We start from the raw sequence: 18,892 nt of genomic DNA on the forward strand, positions 1-18,892 counted from the left end.
TGAAAAGTTACATGCAATAAAAACGCCGTGGTTTACTTCTGAATCATATTACAAACTCACCTGGACTTTGAAGCTGTTGGGTAGAAGACGAAGTGCTGAAAAATTTCTTAATCTGGTCGTTTTTTAATACATGAGAAGGTAATGAAGCCAAATACCTGAAAATTCAAGTTTTATCAGCATTAAGATGGTATTAACAAAAGCCAATTGGGGAGGAATTTTAATTTTTAATTAAGAGAAAAAGATGCTACAGAAAAAATAAATAGAAGTGCCATAATTTCTTTTTTCCTTGCGCTTGCAAGGCAGGCAACAGCACCACCGAGCTACATCCCCAGCCAAAAATGACATAATTTTACTTACAGTGCTTGCTTTAATTTTTTTTTAATAGTACTGAAAAAAAAAAAAAAAACCAAACAAAACCTAGGCCCCTTTGTACCAAGCTACATTCCTAGCTCATTTTAATTTTTTTATTTTTTAATATTGAGACAGGGTCTGGCTAAGCCGCTAAGTTGCCCAGGCAGGGCTCAAACTTGTGATCCTTTGCCTCAGCTTCCAAGAGTGACGCCTAGGGTCCTGGTTTAATTCCATACCTGCATCTCCTCTAAATCCCTCCTTTTCCCTCTGCTACAAGGACCTGTGCTGTGGGCCACTGGTGCCACCTAAATGTGCCACTCCAGTAGGCAATGGGTGGCCAAGTCACAGGTATGACAATGACAGTGGGGATGGTGGCCGGCGACCTGGCCTGGGGACTGCTGGTCAGGCCCATCTTGGTCCTGGGGCAGCCTCAGCTCTGACCTCAGACCTTCCACATCCACCCCCAACACCCCTGGGGAATTCTGAGCCCTCAAACACTCCCAGAGGCTGGTGGAGACCCACAGCAGGGAGCCTCGCCCACCTCAGGCCGGCCTCCAGGTCCACATGGTTCCGCTCCACGTAGAAGGAGTCTGGGCCCGCCAGGCAGGGAATGAGCTTCTCCAGGTTCTCTTCCGGGCACACCTGGGACAACTGGAAGAGAAGACAAGTCAGCAGGCTCGTGAGGCCCCAGTGCACTGGCATAGTCCCTCAGCACAGGGAAAGCTTGGGCGGGGGCGGGGGAGGGAGGTGGCGGGCGTCATCTCTACCACTAGCCATGCTTGGCTTCGACAACCTCTGGATTCAGTAAGAACCACAGCGCTCAGTGGTCGCCACAACCCAAACTTTCCTCGTGCCCACCAGAGGCTGAGCTGCAAGGCCAGCTTCAGAATTGAATTTCAAAAGGGACCCCTCCCCAGGAGTTACAGGACCCATGCTCCACTTCGCCCATGGCCCTAGGCCATACAGAAGAGGTGGATGAACCCCATAGCATGCAGGCAGCCTCACTTCCAGGCCCTTCCCAGGAGGCCCCTGAGGGGACAGGCACAAGTCACTGTGCTTGTCCTCAGAACCCCACTCCCATCCAAGGCAAAAGCCCTTGGGCGGGGGGAGGGGGGGCAATAAGAACTGCCCCTGGCCCTAGAGTAAGAGAAGACCCCAGTTTCTGGAGTAAGGTGGGGCAATGCTTCCCTGCCTGTGCCAGCAGACCACAGCAAAGGAAAGCTAGAAAACCCAAGACCCCTGGAGGGGGGGCACAGGACCCCAAGCCCAGCACCGAGCAGAGGTCAGGCACTGCTGAGAAGGGGCCAGCCTTGCCCTCAACACTGGGTACAAAGGCCCTGTGCCTAGGACAGAGGCTGGGTGAGAGTGGCGACTCCTCCCTCACCCCCACAGGTTCAGCTCTAGCAGCCTACCCTGGGAGGTCAAGCAGGGGAAAGACCTCTCTGCACCCCAGGACAGGCAAGAGCTCACTGTGAGGGCTGTGGCAGGGAAGCCTCCAACACCCAGGAATCTCTAGGCCCAGGCAGCAGCAGCCTTTCACCCTGAGGCTGACCATGGCAACAACTTGCCCCCAGCCAGACCCTCCTGCATAGACTAACCTTAGGACCCCACTGATGCCCTGGCGAACAAAGCATGCTCATAGCAAGCATAATGCTGTTTCTTCAGTCTCTGTAGCTTTACAAACATGATGTCTAACATTCAACCAAAATTTGCAAGACATACAAAAAGGAAAAGAGGATAAAACTACTGTCAAGAGATAAAGCCATCACTAAAACAAGACTCAGAAATTAGCCAGCTGTTGGAACTTCAGAGAGAGACTGTAAAGTGACCACGGCCCATATCCAAAGGACCCAGCAAAAAAATATGGGCAGCTGCACGAATGAGAGGCAATTTTCAGCACAGTGATAAACATTTCACTATAAGGCATGTGAAATGGAAAAGCTGGGGAATAAAACATCACCACAGGGGTAAAGACAAGGAGCAGCACCTTCAATAGGCTCCACAACCTCCTGGGCAGAGTGAGGGGAACACCAGTAGCCTTCAACAAGGGCAAGAGCGACTGCCCAAATGGCAACACTGAGCGCAAGAGCAACCAAAGCAAGAGAGGAGTCCCATGGGGCGTGGAGAAGAAGAGACACTTTAGCAGGCATCACATAAAAAATTCTCCAGAACTGATGGAAGACAACAAACCAGAGACTCAAGGAGGGCAAAGACCCAAGCAGGGTAAACATTAGCCATTGTAAACACCCAGACCAAAGACCAGCAAAAGGCCAAGGTTCCATGGGCAGGAGTCCACAGGAATGTCTCCAAGACACAAGGAGCAGCAGGCATAGAACAGGAAGCTCAGTGCTGGGAACACACAGAGGAACACGACCCCCTGCCCCCAATCTGTAACCTAGATGGCGTGGCCTGGAGCCATGGGGCCGAGCGGACATGTATGATCTAGCCTCTCTCCTGTCCTGGCAGAGAAGACCAGGCCTTCCACTGAGTATTCTCCTCCACTGTGGAAGGTGAGCATTTCAGACACACTTTGGTTGAGGTACTATACACATATGAGTACATGTGTGTGCATGCATGTACAGACAGGCAAAGAGGTACTTGGTGGTAGAACTTTTTGTTCAAACGTCATTTGTTGAACCAGTTTACAAACAAAAAGAAGAATCTGATCTGCAACGCAGGAACAGGTGGAACAGGAGCAACTCTGCCCGCTCTGCCCCCCAGAGTGTGGCCTTTGCCCTCAGCTCTGCCAAGGAAGCCTGGGCTGAAGAGTGACGGAATACAGAGGACACCAGGGAGCTGTGCATGGCACCCCACCCTGCCTCCTCCTGTCTCCACGGTGGGCAGAGACCAAGGACACCTGTGTGCAGGGATGGCACTGTGGACAGGCACAGCTCGAGGACATGGGGAGGGGGTGTTGGCATCAGTACAGAGCCCTCCATCACCTTACCTTTGAAATGAACTCAGTCACTTCTGAGGAAGATTTGGTTACGGATGTTACTGAAGAGTCAGACCACAAGACCTTGAAAACAAACAAACAAGCCTTGAAAGCAGACCCCACACCTTGATTCACAGCACACAGGCCCAGGCTTTCTTCGGGGCAGTCTCCGAATGCGTGGTGAATGGAGTGGCCGCACAGCCTTTAACTCATTCCAAGGGAAGCAGTAGAACTCAAGTCCTCTAAGTTTAACTTCCTGGCTTAGGCCATTATTCAAGTTACTAGAGCACGGGGTCCAAAGCTTACTCCTCCAAGTTCTAGAAAAATCACAACACTCACTTTGTGTGCAGGCGGCAGAATGTCCCCAAGGGGACCTCCTCTTAGCTAAGTCCGCATGACACTGGGTGCAGTCAGGAGCACCCCAGAAATTTGCCCTTTCACCCAGTGGTGAAAAGGTGCTACTGACACCAGACGAAATGAGGCTGGATCCCTGCCCTCAGGAACTGGCCAGACCAGGGGGGCCAGGGGGATAGCCTCAGAGATCTGGGACAACAGGCAGCTGACAATGGCCTCCGCAGAGGGGCCAGGGCTGGTGGGAAGAGCTGGAGAAGGATGTGTCAGCAGATGCTGCACCCTGTGAGCCAGACGCCGGCCCGGGCATGTGCTCAGGGTTGTGAGTCAATGCAGCTTCAGGACTTCCGGCATTCCTAGACAGGGCTGCATCCCTGCTGTCTTCCCCCCGTGTGGTCACAGCGAGCACCATGGAGGTGGCACCAGACCTGAGCGAGGGGCCCTGCACACCTGGGGCCAGCTCCTGTGTGAGACCCAGCTTCCCAAGGGTGGCCTTGGCCACAGCAATCAGTGGGCGGTGGCCCGAGGGACAGGCAGGGGCCGCCTGGGAAACACATGGAGCGCTAACTACCTAAAATCCAGGGGCCACTGGAGGGTTTCAAGGCAGGAAATAAAATGAGTGTGAGCTTCATTACCCAAAACAGAGACTTCACATTTACCTGAGTTTGGGGCACAGAGGTCTGAGATGCAAAGCCGCCCCGCTGCCCCCTGGGCAGCACCCGCTCCTGGAGTCCACTGTCCCCCACATGACAATCACGGGTCTGTTCCATCAAGACCTCAGGTCCAGGTAACAAGGGGAGGCCCCACCTCCGCGTCTGGACTCCCCACGCCTGTGCAGTGCACACCCTACACCCTGCCTGTGCTGGTGAACACCCAGCAGGTCACCAGACGAGATTTCACGAGGGACCTGAAGAGGGTGGGCAGCTCACAAGCTCTACCCGAAGCACCAGTTCAGATGAAAGGCAGGGCCCGAGCACCCTCTGAGGCCCCAGCAGACAAAGGGGGAGCCCCAGACACCACAAGTCCCAGGTGGGACGCACTGCCCTCTCCTCCCACGCGTAGTCAAGTCCAGACCAGGCCACCAGCCCTGTGGCTTCCCAAACGACACCGGAGGGGGCCAGGCCATGGAAGGGGCTCCACACGCCAGCCAGGCCTGTGCTCTGCAGACCTGTGTCCACCCAAGTCAGTGTCACCTGGGCCACCAGGTGCACCCAGCACTTCCCATCACCCCCCGAGTGAGTCTGCTGTCACCCATGAACAGCACCACACGCACACGACACACGCTCAGGGCCCTGTTCGCAGTCTGGTTCCCCCAAGTTGCTGCTCCACTCAGTGCGCAGCCCCGCTGTCCATGCAGCCTCACCGCACGGCAGAGGAGCTGCTGGAGCCCCCACTCTCTGGGGGGACACCAGGCAGTCGGACAGAGGACGCGCAGCCCTCCAGGCACGAGAGCTGGGGACCGCACCCTCCCGGGGGCTGCACCACTGTCGGAAACCACAGAACAGCTGGAGTGACCGTCTCCCTGACAGCAAGGGAGCCTGAGCCCTGCCGACTGCCCTCCCTCAGGGACCCCTGCACACCCCCGGGGCACCACCCAGTCACCACCTTGGCCAGGAACCCACACAGACTCGTTGAGAGGACAGAGTGCCATCACTGCAGGGCAGGATGTCCCTACGGCACCTCCCCTCAGGGCCCTTCTCAGCACTCCCAGAGCACTCCTACGCATGCAGGGCAGCCCCAGGACCCACAGGGCTCAAGAGCCAGCAGCTGAAGGGAACAGGCCCCAGGGAGTGAGACCCCGAGGCACAGTTGCGTGCAGCCTGAGGGGTCCAGCCACCCAGCCCCGCTGCTCCTGGCCTCATCTGGTAGACCTGCCTGGCTCTCAGCCACACATCCAAACCTGACAGAAATAAAAATCTGACGACAGTTACTCAGACTCATCCTCGCTCACAGAACTAAATATCCAGAGCGGCTAATACCGCTTTGAGACGGAAACAATGAACTTTTACAGACAAAATACAACAGTCCAGCAGCTGTAATGCCTGGGACTTTTTAAAAAGGTGCAGTTTTAAGAGTTGTTTTAGGCAGACATGGTGACACATACCTGTAATATGGACGTACTTCGGGAGGCAAAGGCAGGAGGATTGTAGGTTCAAGCCCAGCCTAGGTAACTTAGAAAACTAGTGAAACTATGTCTCAAAAATAAGAAAATAAAATAAAAAGGGCTTGTGATGCAGCTCAGTGAAGGTCCTGGGTTCAATCCCCAGTACCACACACAAAAAAGGTTGATTTTTCCTAGCATTTTTAATAATTCTTAAATTACCACAACTCTACAGTCATCAGAAGTGTTTCAGAAGTTAGGAAATCTTTTGTACAATTCCTTCCCTGTTCAGCATGTGTAATAAGTAAAATTTCTTTTGAAAAGTTTTACTATTTCAATCCTTCTTCATAGTGAGCGTGGAAAAGCTGGTAAAATGCAGACGTTTCACAAGTATACAGTTATATACTAATTTCACATTCAAAAATATTCTACCATTTGCTTCCTACGTAACAAGCAACTAGCAGTTACAATTCTAGTAAAAGCAAAGCCAGCTCCGCGGAGGAGACCAGGACCCAGCCCCCAGGTGCAGTGTGGTGAAGTCACCCAGACCTGGTCTCCGATGTCACCCCCGACCACAGGACCTTCCCTCTGAGTCTGCGGAGCCAGAGAGGAGCAGCACAGGACTGGGCGCGTGCACCGCGACTTGTGCCTCCCCCAGGCCTGCCGCTCGCTTCCTCGGCTTCCTGGACCCTCGGCCTCCCCTCGGGCCCCTCTCACGGCTTTCTCATTGTTCTGGGCGCCGCACACTCGCTATTCTCGTAGGTCACAAAAGACAGCCAGCTCAAGGGACAATTTACTTCATTTTCATTAGTGAAAGTTTGGTGGACTAAAGGAAAGCTTTTGGGTTTTTTATTTTTTCCTTTTTCTGGTACTGGCGGGGGACTGAAGCCAAGGCCTCAGGCCTGCTATCTATGGGCCCCACCAGAGCTACCACCCCAGGCTTTCTTAAAATTGTAAAACAGGGTCTCACTAAGTGACTTCAAACTTGCCAGCCTCCTGCCTCAGCCTCCTGAGTAGCTGTGATTAAGTATGTGCCACTACAGCTGGCTTCCTCAGTTTTTGAAGAGTTTTGAGTCACAGGTGACCACAAACCACATACGCAAGGTGTGTACCCCAACCTTCGACACCCACGAAACCAGCCCTCTCCAAGACACAGAGGGCACCGAGAGCGGCCTGTGACCTCCGTCGCCCCTAGCCCTCTTCCAGGAGAGGCGTAGGAAGAAGTGGGCAGTGGCCTATGTTGGACCCGCTTCCCAGATGCCCTCGCTGTACAAGTCCATGGACGGGTCTGCGGCCACAGGATGCCTGCCTGGGGTCTCCGGGAGAGGGCTGGGGGGGTGCTGCCACCAGCAGGGGGGGACTCCAGCCTGGCGAGCAGCGCTTCCACCAGGCAGGAAGTCCTCCCCCACGGGGACGGTGCTGACTGCCCCCTCCCCGGTGCCTGCCGCCCACACATCTCGTGTGCTGTCTGCTGTCTAAAACCCGCGTGCGCAGGCGACAACAGAACACTCCAGGGCGTGGGGAGGTGGCCAATGGTGGACGCTCCCAGTGAGACTGGATGGAGACGCACTGATGGCACACTGAGGACTCATGGGGACCCTAGCCACGTCCACGAAACCAGACACTGGTATACTGGTTTCCCAAAAACAAGGCCACACATTCCACCAGCTGTCATGCTGCCTTCTTTTTAATGTTGTAATAAAATACTTAAAACCTAAGCAAGTTTTGCTGCTTGCACGCACTGACCACGTTATACAGATGACACGTGGCCCAGGACAGTTCCTCGTCTCTCAATGATCTCCAGGAAGCCTGGCACCAGGCGCCAGAGCTCTCCAGGCGCAGGGCTGCTGCCAGCCACTGGCCCATGTGCCGGGTGATGCCTCCTGCACTCCCTCAAGCACCTGGACATCCGCCCCACCAGCCTGTGAGCGAGACCCACGCCTGGAGGCCCCCAGCTCTGTGATCACTTTCTGCGAGCCGGGACTGGGGAAGCTCAGCCCGATGAGGAAGCCAAGGAGGCTGGAGGTGCAGGGCGCCCTCCTCTGCAGACGCCGCCCTTGGCCCCTTCTCCACAGCCTGTGGTCTCCAACAACATGGCTTCCAGGGGCCCCGGTGAGACACAGAGGCAAAGCTGTCATGCAGGACGTAACAGACACATGAACACCATCGGTGCCCTACAAATGGCCACTCACAGATAAGAGATGTCACGGCGTGGGCGTGGCCTGTCACCAGAGGCCAGCCGCTTCCACTGTGGGCCGACATGGCCTGCCCGGGACCGGCACCAGCAGCAGTGCAGTCTGGACCATAGAGTTGCAGCCCTAGGCCCAGGCTGCTTCCCATCCACCTCATCAGTGACAGGAAGGCCACCAGTGTGCAGCTCCCCTGGGCCTGGTGTGCGTCCGAGTCCTCTGGGTGCCAGCTGCCAGCTGCTCCTCCCTTCCCAACTGGGGCTCCACGCTCCTGGGAGAGTCTATGAGGTGCTCCTCTGCACCTCTAAAGCTCACGTCTGCCCGACAGACTCTGGCTGTGACGTCCCTGCCACACGCTGTTCCCATGCCCTGGGCCCTGCCAGGATAACCACCCCAGGGTCAAGGGGGCTCAGGACCCACTGTGACCAGACAGAAGCACAGCCACTCTAAGGGGCTCTGTGCACAACACGCTCTGGAAACGGCCCCGCTGGATGCTGACAGTGCCGTCCCTATAAGGAGGCGGGAGGGCGAGGTGCAGAGACAGAGGGAAGAAGTGACGACCAGCCCTGTCTGCAGACACCACACAATGCCAGGGCTCCAGGGCAGGCAGGCAGAGGCCACCTCGGCGCCTCCCAGGGCTCCACACACCCTGCTGGCCCCACGACCTGGGGACACCGGCACTTGGGGATTCTATGTGGCAAGGCTCCAGCGACCCTACAGGAAGCCAACAATCTCCAACACCCGGGGCTCCCTCACTGTGAGCCCCAAATGTGGGTGACAACGGAGTCTCGTGATCAGCAGCTCCCCCACCCCATGAGATGGGACCTTGGAGCAGGAAAAGTGCTTCAAGTGCTGTGATCCGCCCACCATCTGACAGGAACCATCAGCTGCTCCCAGCATGGGCGCCAGACACTGCACAGGCACTTCTGCTCCCAGGCACATGCCAAATGGTGCTGGTCGGACAGCATGACCAGTCAGCCAGCGATGCACACGGTCGGCGGAGACCTGACACAGCCTGCCACACAGGTGACACGGCCCTAGTACAGCGGGAAGCGGCCAGCCAGAATGCTGTTGCCTGTCTCTCCTGCAGCTATGTGGGACTGAGAATTAGATTCTGGCCAAAAGAACCTGCTTTCAGAAATGTTCCTTTCTCATCTTCTTCATCCTGTATCTTGCTGCCCAGAATGAAAATGCTGAGGACCAGAGCCCTGGCCTCCCTCCGGGACCACAAGGCTAAGGGAGGTTGAGGTCCACACAGCAAGCTGGGGAGAGCCAGGCTGTGAGCTCTGATGGGGCACAGCTGCCACACGAGCCAGGCTGTGCCCAGCGCACCAGAGTGGAGGGACGTGGGCTATGCAAGATCCCATCCTAGCATCGGGTACATCTCATTTCTTACGAGTTGCACTGGATCAGTAAGGGGGACCACCTAGCTATCCATGGAGGTGCAGGTCCCTTCAGAGACTTTTTCTGTGCCCACCTGGTGGTCCTCATGGGCACCTGTGCTCCCCAGGTCTGCCTTGCGCAGGGCATCCCTGTCTCAACTCTCCCCAGACCCCGAGGTGCACTGGGAAAGTCTAACCTTGGCCGGCCCCACAGAGTTCAGCCACTGTCCTAGGGACACTGGGACAGAGATGCACCTCAACTACCCTGCCTGCCCCTCCTACAGCCAACATCCCCACCCTTCCCAGGAGAGGCCCACCCAGCCCTGTGCTGGGCACCAGACTGGGCACCGTGTCCATCAGCACAGAGGAGGGGCTTCGGGGCCAGAGGGGAAAGCAGCATCTTACCTCAAAGGAACATTCAACATTCCTGTCACTTTTTGTGTGTGATAATCCCTTCAGATCAATCTTTTCAACGCTCACTGTAAAAGTAAACAGACAGAAACACAATTATAAGAGGAAGTAAGATTCACGTTCATACACAAAACTGCCATTTCAGGCTTCAGTGTTGTCAAAGCGAGGTGTGTGACACCTGTGCCTGTCGAGGACCCTGTCCAGGGCCTCACTGGGACCGGAACCCGAAGAGGACAGCAGGGGCCATGCCTTGGGGCAGCTTGGGGCGGAACTGCAAGGGCAGGGCCAGGAGAGGAGGGCATGTGCTCAACGTGAGAACCCGCAGGAGCCAGGCCCTGCAGCCCGTCAAGGGGGCCGACGCTCGGAGGAGCAGGGAACCCGAGCCCACTGGACGGCCCAGAGATGTCCTGTATGCCTGGCCCTCCGGCGTCCACCTGCAGGCTCACCTTTGCACGGCGTGGCAAGGCCATGTGACAGCGTCAAGGGACATGCGCTGTCTCCGGGGACCTCACCACGCACTCCCCCTCCCTGCCCAAGCCTTTCTCTCCGAACTGAAGAGATCATTAGGCCTGGAGCGCAGCTGAGGGAGTTGAGGACAGAGTCAGAGCAACGTGCAGCCCCGCACCCAGTACCCGCACATCCACTGCTTCACACCCGTGTCTCCATGGTGTGCAGAGGCCCATGGCCCACTGTCCTGGTCCTGACCGGCCAGTGGGAGAGCCCAGGACACCTTCCTCCACGGCTGGAGGCCATGTCTGAGATTGGGTTCAGGAACCCCCCAGAAGCTGCGTGGACAAAATATTTAGGGGAGTCCCAGACACTCTGAAGGCCCTGATGGGTCCTGCGTGACTGTTTCTGGTTTCCAAATGATCCCAACCATGCCCGGGACAACACTGCTCTGTGGGCTGCCCGGGAGACTTTTCCACGCCTACCCTGCTGCAGCCAGCAACCACACGTAACCTGCGTTTTAATTAATTAAAACAGAATAAAGCTAAACATTTGATTCCTGGGGTGCTGACCACAGTCTCAGTCCTCCACAGCCACACGAGCCAGCGGCTGCCTCGCTATGCATGCAGATGTGCTCACCTCGGCCCCTGGCAGAGCTCTGCTGGAAACTCTCCTGGGTCACAGCCACACTGTACCTCGCGGGTCACCACCGGCCGCTCCCCGCCCCACCACAGCAGGGTAGGCTTGTGCAGATCCCAAGGGGGCCAGCCCCACTCGAGCATGGGCCCCAGACTCAGGACAGCCTGAGGGTCGGTGTGCACCTGGGAGGCATGAGTCCATCCACTCCGAGTTGGACCCAAAACGGCCCTCACTGGAAGGAATCCCTCTGCAAGACCAGATTTGTTTCCCTTCTGGCAAAACAACACACTGCACTGAGAGCTGCCACCACCTGCTGCTCTCTGTGAAGCCGCTCACCGCTCGGGTCACTCCTTATGTCCAACTGCCAGCAAATAAACAGCTTTTCTGTTTCTCCAACACAGTGTTTTTAAAACCGCGCCTGGGTGGCTCGCTCTGACCCACAGCTCCTCCCTCCCGAAGCCACAGAAGGCGCAACATCCTCGCACCCGGTGGGGGTGCCTGGCACCTGCCCTGCTCCCTCGTGTCCTGGGGCTGCACAGCACCAGGGTGTGTGGACAGGACAGGAAAAACCCAGCCGGACCTGGGGAAGTGACTCAGAGCCGGGCGGGAAGACTGAAAAGTAGACAGTGTCGTTCAGCTATTTTCAAATGAAAGGCATCTCAATGCCAGGCCAAGAGCTCCAGGCTGCCTCAGAACAGTCCCATGGGCTACTGTGCCCCTGCCAGCTCCACTGCCTGCCCGGGCCATCTGGTCCTGCGAGAGGTGTGATGCTGGTGGCAGCAGGGCGGTTGGGTTTGTACTTAGGGTCAAGAGGCATTTACGCATGTGCTCAGTGCTGGGGTTGGGCAGCTTGGGGTGCAGCTCGGGCAGAGCACTTGCCCAGCACGCAGATACAAGTAAAAGAGCATGGTTATAAAACAACACTGTGAAAAAATGCCTGTTATTCTAACTGAAAAATTGCAAGTTATAGGAGTAACATGAGTACAGTTTTGTTTAAAAGGCAAATGAAGAAACTCTGTAAGGAAATGATCAAAAATGATCGGAAAGGGCTGGGGATTTAGCTCAGTGGTTTCACTGCCTGCTGCCCAAGCGCAAGGGCCCGAGTTCTATCCCCGGTACCAAAAAAAAAAAAAAAAATGATAGGAAAAATCTATGGCATTGAAATCATAGGTAGTTTCCCTCCCAAATTTCTGCACTGCTTCACTGTTTCCAGTGCATGCAGGTGTCACCATCCGCTAGGAGGCTGCTCTCCCACACGCAGCCCCGTCCTCCCCGCCGGTCCTCGGGCTGCATCCGCGTCCTTCACAGGGCTCCCACTGTCCAAGGAGGGCGAGAAACACGTGTGTGGACACGAGGGGCCACCTCCTCCGTCACCTGGCGGGACAGTGGGGCCGAGAGGACGGGACCCACAGCCAGGAAGCGCACTAGCCGGGGCCATGCCCTCCGAGGTGGGCAGGAGGACAGGACGGGCCCTCCCTGCCGCACCCCACAGCACTGCAGGGTGGACCACCCCACGAGATCCGCACCGCATGACCCCAGACCCCACTGGCTCACGCCAACATCGAAGGATGACGAGTCACACAACTCTGCAGCCCGCTGCCCCGAGGGTCCCGGCCCCATGCAGACTTCCAGGGCCCACAGGCCCACCCAGCAGCTTCACAGAGGACCCGCCCCAGCAGCGCCACACCTGGACAGCGCCAAGGGCCACGGGGCAACATGGGAGCTCCGAGGGCAGACCGTGAGGGGACAGCTCTCATTTATCCTGCTACTTCCCCTCCTGGGCACACGTGGGAACGTGAGGTTCCTCACCGTGACACACAGCGCGCAGCGTGTAATCGGCAGTGCTGCCGTGCCCTGGGCGCACATGCAGCTCTGCCCCGCTCGGCAGCGTCTCGCACCCGAGAGCTCGGGGTCAGAGCTGCAGGAAGACAGCTATGGCTATGGGCTACGGGACACCGCAGCCCTGACTGAATATTCAGCCCACACACAACTCACTATGAAAGCTCAGACAGTAGCACATCGTTGTCTGCGACGGGGACGCTGACTGATGGGCCCTCGGAGTAAGATCAGAAGAACAAGGGGACCGAAGAGCACAGCGCTGTCAAGGCCTGGGACGTGGCTCTGTCCCATCTGCTTTCCCAGACGCTCGGCCCAGCGGAGGCTGCGGGGTCGCCACACCCCCGCCTCGACCTGAGGTGGGAACGCATACTTTCTCCCAGGAGGCCACTCACTCCCGAGGCCCACCTGGCTGGCCTGGAGCACAGAGCAAAGCTCTGTGTGGGTTTCTGAGCAAGACTGTTCCCCTCACTGCCTCTGGGATCCGTCTCCCGCTCACAGTCAATTCTGCCTGATCCGCAGCCCTGCGCTCACATTTGCAGAAGCAGCATCGCCCTCCGACAGGGACACACCTGTGCTGGGGACACGGCCCGGCGGGCACTGCCACTCCAATGTCAGCCACAGCCTCACAGCGGGAAGACTGGGCTTTACCGACACAACCGACAGCTCGGCGGCCTCCATAACCTGTCCCAAGCAGCCCCGACCTCCAGTGAGGTGCTCAGATTCATGTCCGGAGGAGAAAGTCCCACACTGAGCAGGACCTTCTTGCGATCAGAACACTTACTCGCCGGCAGGGATGCGCCACACACCGCTCATCTCTGCACGCGTGCGTGTCCACGTTCTGGGCTCTGGGCTCAGGGCTCATTTTATGTCTTTTTTTCTTGGTACTGGGGATCGAACTCGGGACCTTGTGCATGCAAGGCAGGCGGGACCACTGAACTAAATCCCAGGCCCTCTGGGCTCATTTTAAAGGAGTGCCTACCGACGCTGTTAGTGCCTTCCTCTTGCTTCCGGGGTAAACCTGCTTCAGGAAACCCTAGCTGAAGTGACTGTTGCAAACTCAGAGCTGGGAGCGGGCAGCAATGAGGCCCCAGAGCCAAAACGCAGGGGAAGGTATCTTCCCAGCTGACCGGGAGCTGCACGCCAGGATGGCGGGACAGGCATGGGGACACTCCCAGGAGAGCACAGCAGGGGAACTACCTAAAGCCTCCATTTTCTGGCCAAAATGGGGAGCCCTGGGGAGGCCAAAAGCACTCAAGTGGGAGCAGGGGCAGGGAGGGCATGGGGTGGATGTGGAGCCGGGCTCTGAATCCAACTACACACAGGGACCTCGACACCCAAGGCTCAGGTGGCCACTGAGCGACACCAAGGGAAGACAAAGCCAACTGGAGCCCATGGCACCGCCAGAGCCATGCGGGCACATGGCGACTGAAGCCACACTGTCTCACCCTCCACAGCTCTTCGTGCAGAGCCAGCGCCTCCCACAGAACAGGCAAGGAACCCAGCAGGACACAGCTGGAGCTGGCGGACAAGGCCACGGGACAGCTCCTAGCACAAGCACCCTAGGCCTAACCCTGAAGAGGCCAGGCCCAGGAGGACCCCGGGCAGCAGGTGAGGAAGGAGGGCGCCCGGCGGATGCTGTGAGCGGTGCGAGCTGAGGTTCTGGTGGGAGATGTGCCTGGCGCAGCAGTGGGATCTGCAGGCCCCGAGCCCTCAGCAGGACTGCTGTGGGAGCAACCCGAGAGCCGCCACGGCTGCCACCGCGCAGACCGGTGCTTAGTGCACAGGGAAGGCGCTCACATCTGGGAGACAGAGGGGAACCCAGGGGCAGGAGGACAGCAGGGAGGCCGGGGCTGGGTGGGGTGGGCACAGTGCCACAGAAAAGTGCAGATGCGGAAGGGGGCAGGGGAGAGCCCAGGCGGGACCCGGCCACCTGTGCAAGGCAGCCTGAGCAAGCCATGTGCCACAGTCAGGGGCGACCGGCCGGAGCAGAGGCACCGACCACACTGTCCTCGGTGCCGGGCATGGACAGCGCCACCCACAGAAGCCGCTTCCACCTGGACCTCGAAAGCAAAGTCACTGGCTGCAGGAGGGCGGGTCTGGTGACAGGGCCCACGGTCCAGGAAGTGGCCAAGGACCCTGCCGAAGTCCCTGAGACACGGGTGCAGCTGTGGCCCTCACGTGACAGGCAGCTCGAGGGACAAGGGTAAACTGTGGGACATGTTCACGAGGCAAGTGCCGCTCATCAGAAGACGCCAGAGAAGCAGGCGGGCAGACAGGGAGGCGACGCACCTGCTCCCGCCTGCAGTCGCCTCATCAGCATGGGAACAGCGGGGCCCTCAGAAGCCCTCTGTCCAGCTGCTCGAGGGACAGGAGGGCAGGGTCCAGACGACCACTCATGAAGGACAGAGCCATGACCACCACGCACAGCCCGAAGAACTGGAGAGGGTTTGCCGTGCTGAGACACTGCTTCCTGTGCCGAGGAAAGCACTCTTCCGAGGAACACAGCGGACTCCAGAGTGCCGTCCATCGTGCGGGAGAAGACCCCCAACAGGTCACAAAACCGGAAAACACCAGGAAAACACAAGAGAAAAAGCAGCACACAACACACACCCAGCCCTAGACGACCCAGAAGTTGAAAAACAGCAGGCTAGGATTTGAAAGCACTTACGGTAATTACGTTCCAGGATGTTTGAAAAGTAAAAGTGCTCCCAGTTTGTAATGCCTAAAGCTTGGAAACGGCCCAAGTGCCCATCAACTGGAGACTGGATAAAGAAGATGTAGGTTTTTATAAAATGGAGTACTACTCAGCCATAAAGAACAAGAAACCAGAGACATTTATAGCTAAATGGATGCATATTGAGGCGATACTCTTAAGTGAAATAAATAGGACACACATGTGTAAATTCCAAATAGTTTCTCTAGTGTGAGAAACTGAAAGTGTAAATAAGGATCAAAATGTATAACTGATATTGCAAAATACACAGAAAATGTCTAAAGGAATAGGGGAAGTGGGAGGGGTAGAGGAAAGGAAAGAAGGGAAAAGAAAAAATATGAGAAAAGGAAAAACGTGGAAACAAAGTCTTTGTAAATAGGGAGGGATGGGCAGGGATATGGGGAAAAAATAAGAACCAAGATACATCATGTAAAGGTACAAGATCCCAATGATGAATATAGGTGTAATGTACACCTAAAATGTACCAATAAACTAAATGGGAAAAAAAAGTGCTCCTGTAAGGAATGGTCAGGACTCAGCAGAGAAAAAGAATTACCAAAAAAAGAACCAAATTGAAATTCTAAAACTGAAAAACACAATAGCCGATGTAAAAACATCCACTGCAAGGGGCAGGGATTTAGCTCAGTGGCACCACACCTGCCTGGCAAGTGCAAGGTCCTGAGTTCAATTCCTGGTGCCAAAAAAAACACAATCCACTGCACAGGCTAAAGCAGGTTGGGGATGATGGAAGAAGGAACTTGAAAACAGATCAAAGGACAGTGTCCAACCTGAAGAGCAGAGGAGGAGACTGGAGAAGGTGAGCAGAGGCTCTGGACCCTCACATCCTGAGGCTCAGAGTCACAGGCAGAGGGGAGGGGAGAACAGGAGGAAAGACATCCATATGGCTGAAAATCCCCCAAGATTGGTGAAAGACAAGAAGTGAAATCAATAAAATTTTTAAAAACCCAAAAAACCATACACCCGGGGGCACTGTAGTCAAACTGTTCCAAAAGAAAGCGTGAGGCCCAGCAGAGGAAAACAGCACCTGGCACAGTGGGTCAGAGGGCACAACCTTAAGGGACACGGGCAGTTCAAAGCCTGAAGGGGACTCTGAAGCGAGTTCCCTGATCAGCGAGAGGAAGCCGTGCGACACGAAGACACCTTTGGACACACGGACATGAGGAGACACCGCAGCCAGCGGAGCTGCGTGGAACAAAACACACCAGGATGTGCTTGAGGCCAGCAAGATCACGAGGTGTACGTGTGGGAGATCAGAGACCACCACTGGGGGCCATGACTTCATGGGGCGGGGCAGGGAGCACAGGACAGCGCACCTCTCCTCCGAGACTGCCTCCGCCCTGCCAACATAGGGAGCAGCCAGGGGAGTGGGTGGGCTGGCCTCACTCCCCAGGAACAACTCAGCTGCAAGATTTTTTGTTTTTTTGGTACGGGAGATCGAACTCGGGACCTTGTACTTGCGAGCCAGGCGGTGGCACCACTGAGCTAAATCCCTGGCCCATGATTTTTTTTTTCCAGAGTCAGGGTCTTGCTGTGCAGTTCAAGCTGGCCTTGAACTCACGTCAGTCCTCCTGCCTCAGCCTCCCAAGTGCTGGGATCACAGGCGTGTGCCACCACGCCTGGCTTAAGATTCTTCTACTGTACTGAAGCAGGTCAACATCACCTCCAAAGGGAGCCTGAAGGGATAGGCTCCGGCGGCATTTCTCCCGGGACACCATGCAGGAGGAGGGGCAGGTCTCTGGGTGACAGCTCCACACATCAGGGCCACGGCCCCAGGATGAGCAGGCCGAAGAGATGTCCACAGGAGGAGCGATGGCACGCCTCCTTGGACTCCAAGGACAGTCACTGCTGGCACCTCACAGGGCTGAGGACCTAGAGCTCTGGAGCCCATGTGACTAACACGGCCAGGTGTCAAGGGTGAGCCACACCCCATGCCAGAGGCAGCTGGTTCTGGCTGGAATGGCCAAGCGGGGTGGGGTTTGACCTCAGAGACACAGCCCTGACCACGCAGCAGAGACGTGATGCTGGGGACACAGGGCAGCACAGGAGGGTGATGGGCCAGGCAGCAGCACAGACCTAACCCTGCAGCGGAGGCGGCACCATGCCCAGGAGTGCCAAGCGCCTGGAGCCCAGCGAGCAGGGCCAGGCAGCCTGGCAGGGGGACCTCACGAGCACGACCCAGTCGGGATGCACCTGTGCCCCCACTGCAAAGACCCAGGAGTCTCTCGTCCATCTCAGTCTAGACGGCCGCAGGAGCTGGGCCTGTGGGGAGCCGGGAGGGCCGAGGGCGCCACCCCACCCACCACGGCTGCTCAGTGCCGGGCACCCTGAGCCAGCCACAGACCCCAGGTCACAGGACAGCGTGGTCCCTTGGAGCACAGGCCGCATGCCAGGCTGCTGGCTCTTGTGGCTGGTGACACCAGGGCAGAGTAGACGGAACACTGCATGGGCTCAGCAGGCTCAGGGCAGTGCCACTCCTGGGGACGGCCTGGGGTGAGCGCTTGCTTTGGGGAGTGGGGGCGTGGAACAACGCTGTTTCCCTCGATGACACCAACATTGGATATTTTTCCTGTCAAAATAAGCTCGAGCAGCACTTGCGAACCAGGAAGGCGAGGGACCTTGCAAGCCGAGCGCCTCTGGTCTGCGGCTCTCTCGCAACCTCCAGGGCGGCCCAGGACCCACCTTTGCCATGCTTGCCCGGTGGCCTCTTGGGCTCCTCCGAGGAATGTGCGGACGTGCGCAGCGCCTTCTCCAGGCTGTTCCCCACGCTGCTCACGGGGGGCTCGGCCCGGGGGGCCATCTGGGGAGACAAAACACACTCGACTTACTTCTTCTATTGCGGTAACAGGACAGTTTTGGTTCTTCTTTGAGAAGCGTGCATACATACCGGCATTTTGTGCAGTCCTGTATACAGATTCATGGTCTCGTGCTGGCAGCATGGCACATGCACTTCCACCTCTCACATTTCTCTAGGAAAAATGTACTGCTATGTAGTAAGCAGCACCTCCTGGGGAAGATACAGGTCCATCTACCTCCCCAAACTAAGAACAGCCCAGGTGTCCTTCCCCTCACACAGCAGCTGCCTCCAATCAGGAGTTCATCAGACTGGATGAAGACTGCACAAAGACTCTGGGCCCTGGCATGAATCACCTACCTCTTTTGAACCAAGTCTTATTTTTCTATTTCTTCAAATCAATTAATTCCTCATAAAACTAATTACAAAGCAAGACTTAATGCTACCCTTATGTAAATCATAGACAAAATGCTCTAAAAGCAGCTGTGGAGAAAGAACAGAATATAACTGAACGGGCCACAGTCTGAGCAGACACATTCCAGGGCGATTCTGCATGCATCTCCAGAGCACGCACATGGGGAGCCTGCCTGGAGGGAGCGGCGCTCGCTGCAGCTCGACACACAACTCTTGGGGTGTCAGCAGCATCTGTGCAGCGGTTGATGACACAGCTCAGGTACCCACAGGCAGCCAAGGACAAGTGCCTGAGAACACTGCTCTCCAAT

The 18,892-nt window shown here is 56.7% G+C and overlaps 1 protein-coding gene across 5 annotated transcripts in view; it reads right to left on the minus strand.

The window, feature by feature from the left end:
* Zcchc14 (zinc finger CCHC-type containing 14) overlaps window positions 1-18,892 on the minus strand; it is a 42,162-nt gene that overhangs the window by 7,775 nt on the left and 15,495 nt on the right. For 4 of the 5 annotated variants that reach the window (XR_002394243.2, XM_013071467.3, XM_004842762.3 and 1 more), the window contains exons 2-6: window positions 18,059-18,176; window positions 9,715-9,788; window positions 3,299-3,370; window positions 893-1,002; window positions 61-155 (exon numbers count right to left, since the gene is read on the minus strand). Coding sequence is in view for 4 of the 5 variants with exons in the window: in XM_013071467.3 (XP_012926921.1) it covers window positions 61-155; window positions 893-1,002; window positions 3,299-3,370; window positions 9,715-9,788; window positions 18,059-18,176 (469 nt within the window). In the remaining variant the exon portion in view is untranslated. The remainder of the gene's footprint in view (window positions 1-60; window positions 156-892; window positions 1,003-3,298; window positions 3,371-9,714; window positions 9,789-18,058; window positions 18,177-18,892) is intronic. The other variant, XM_021256635.2, reaches the window with a different exon arrangement.

This window comes from Heterocephalus glaber, unplaced genomic scaffold, assembly GCF_053883595.1.
Source record: "Heterocephalus glaber isolate CG9 unplaced genomic scaffold, H.glaber_assembly_v1.0 deba00000071, whole genome shotgun sequence".
NCBI classification, from domain to species: Eukaryota; Metazoa; Chordata; class Mammalia; order Rodentia; family Bathyergidae; genus Heterocephalus; species Heterocephalus glaber.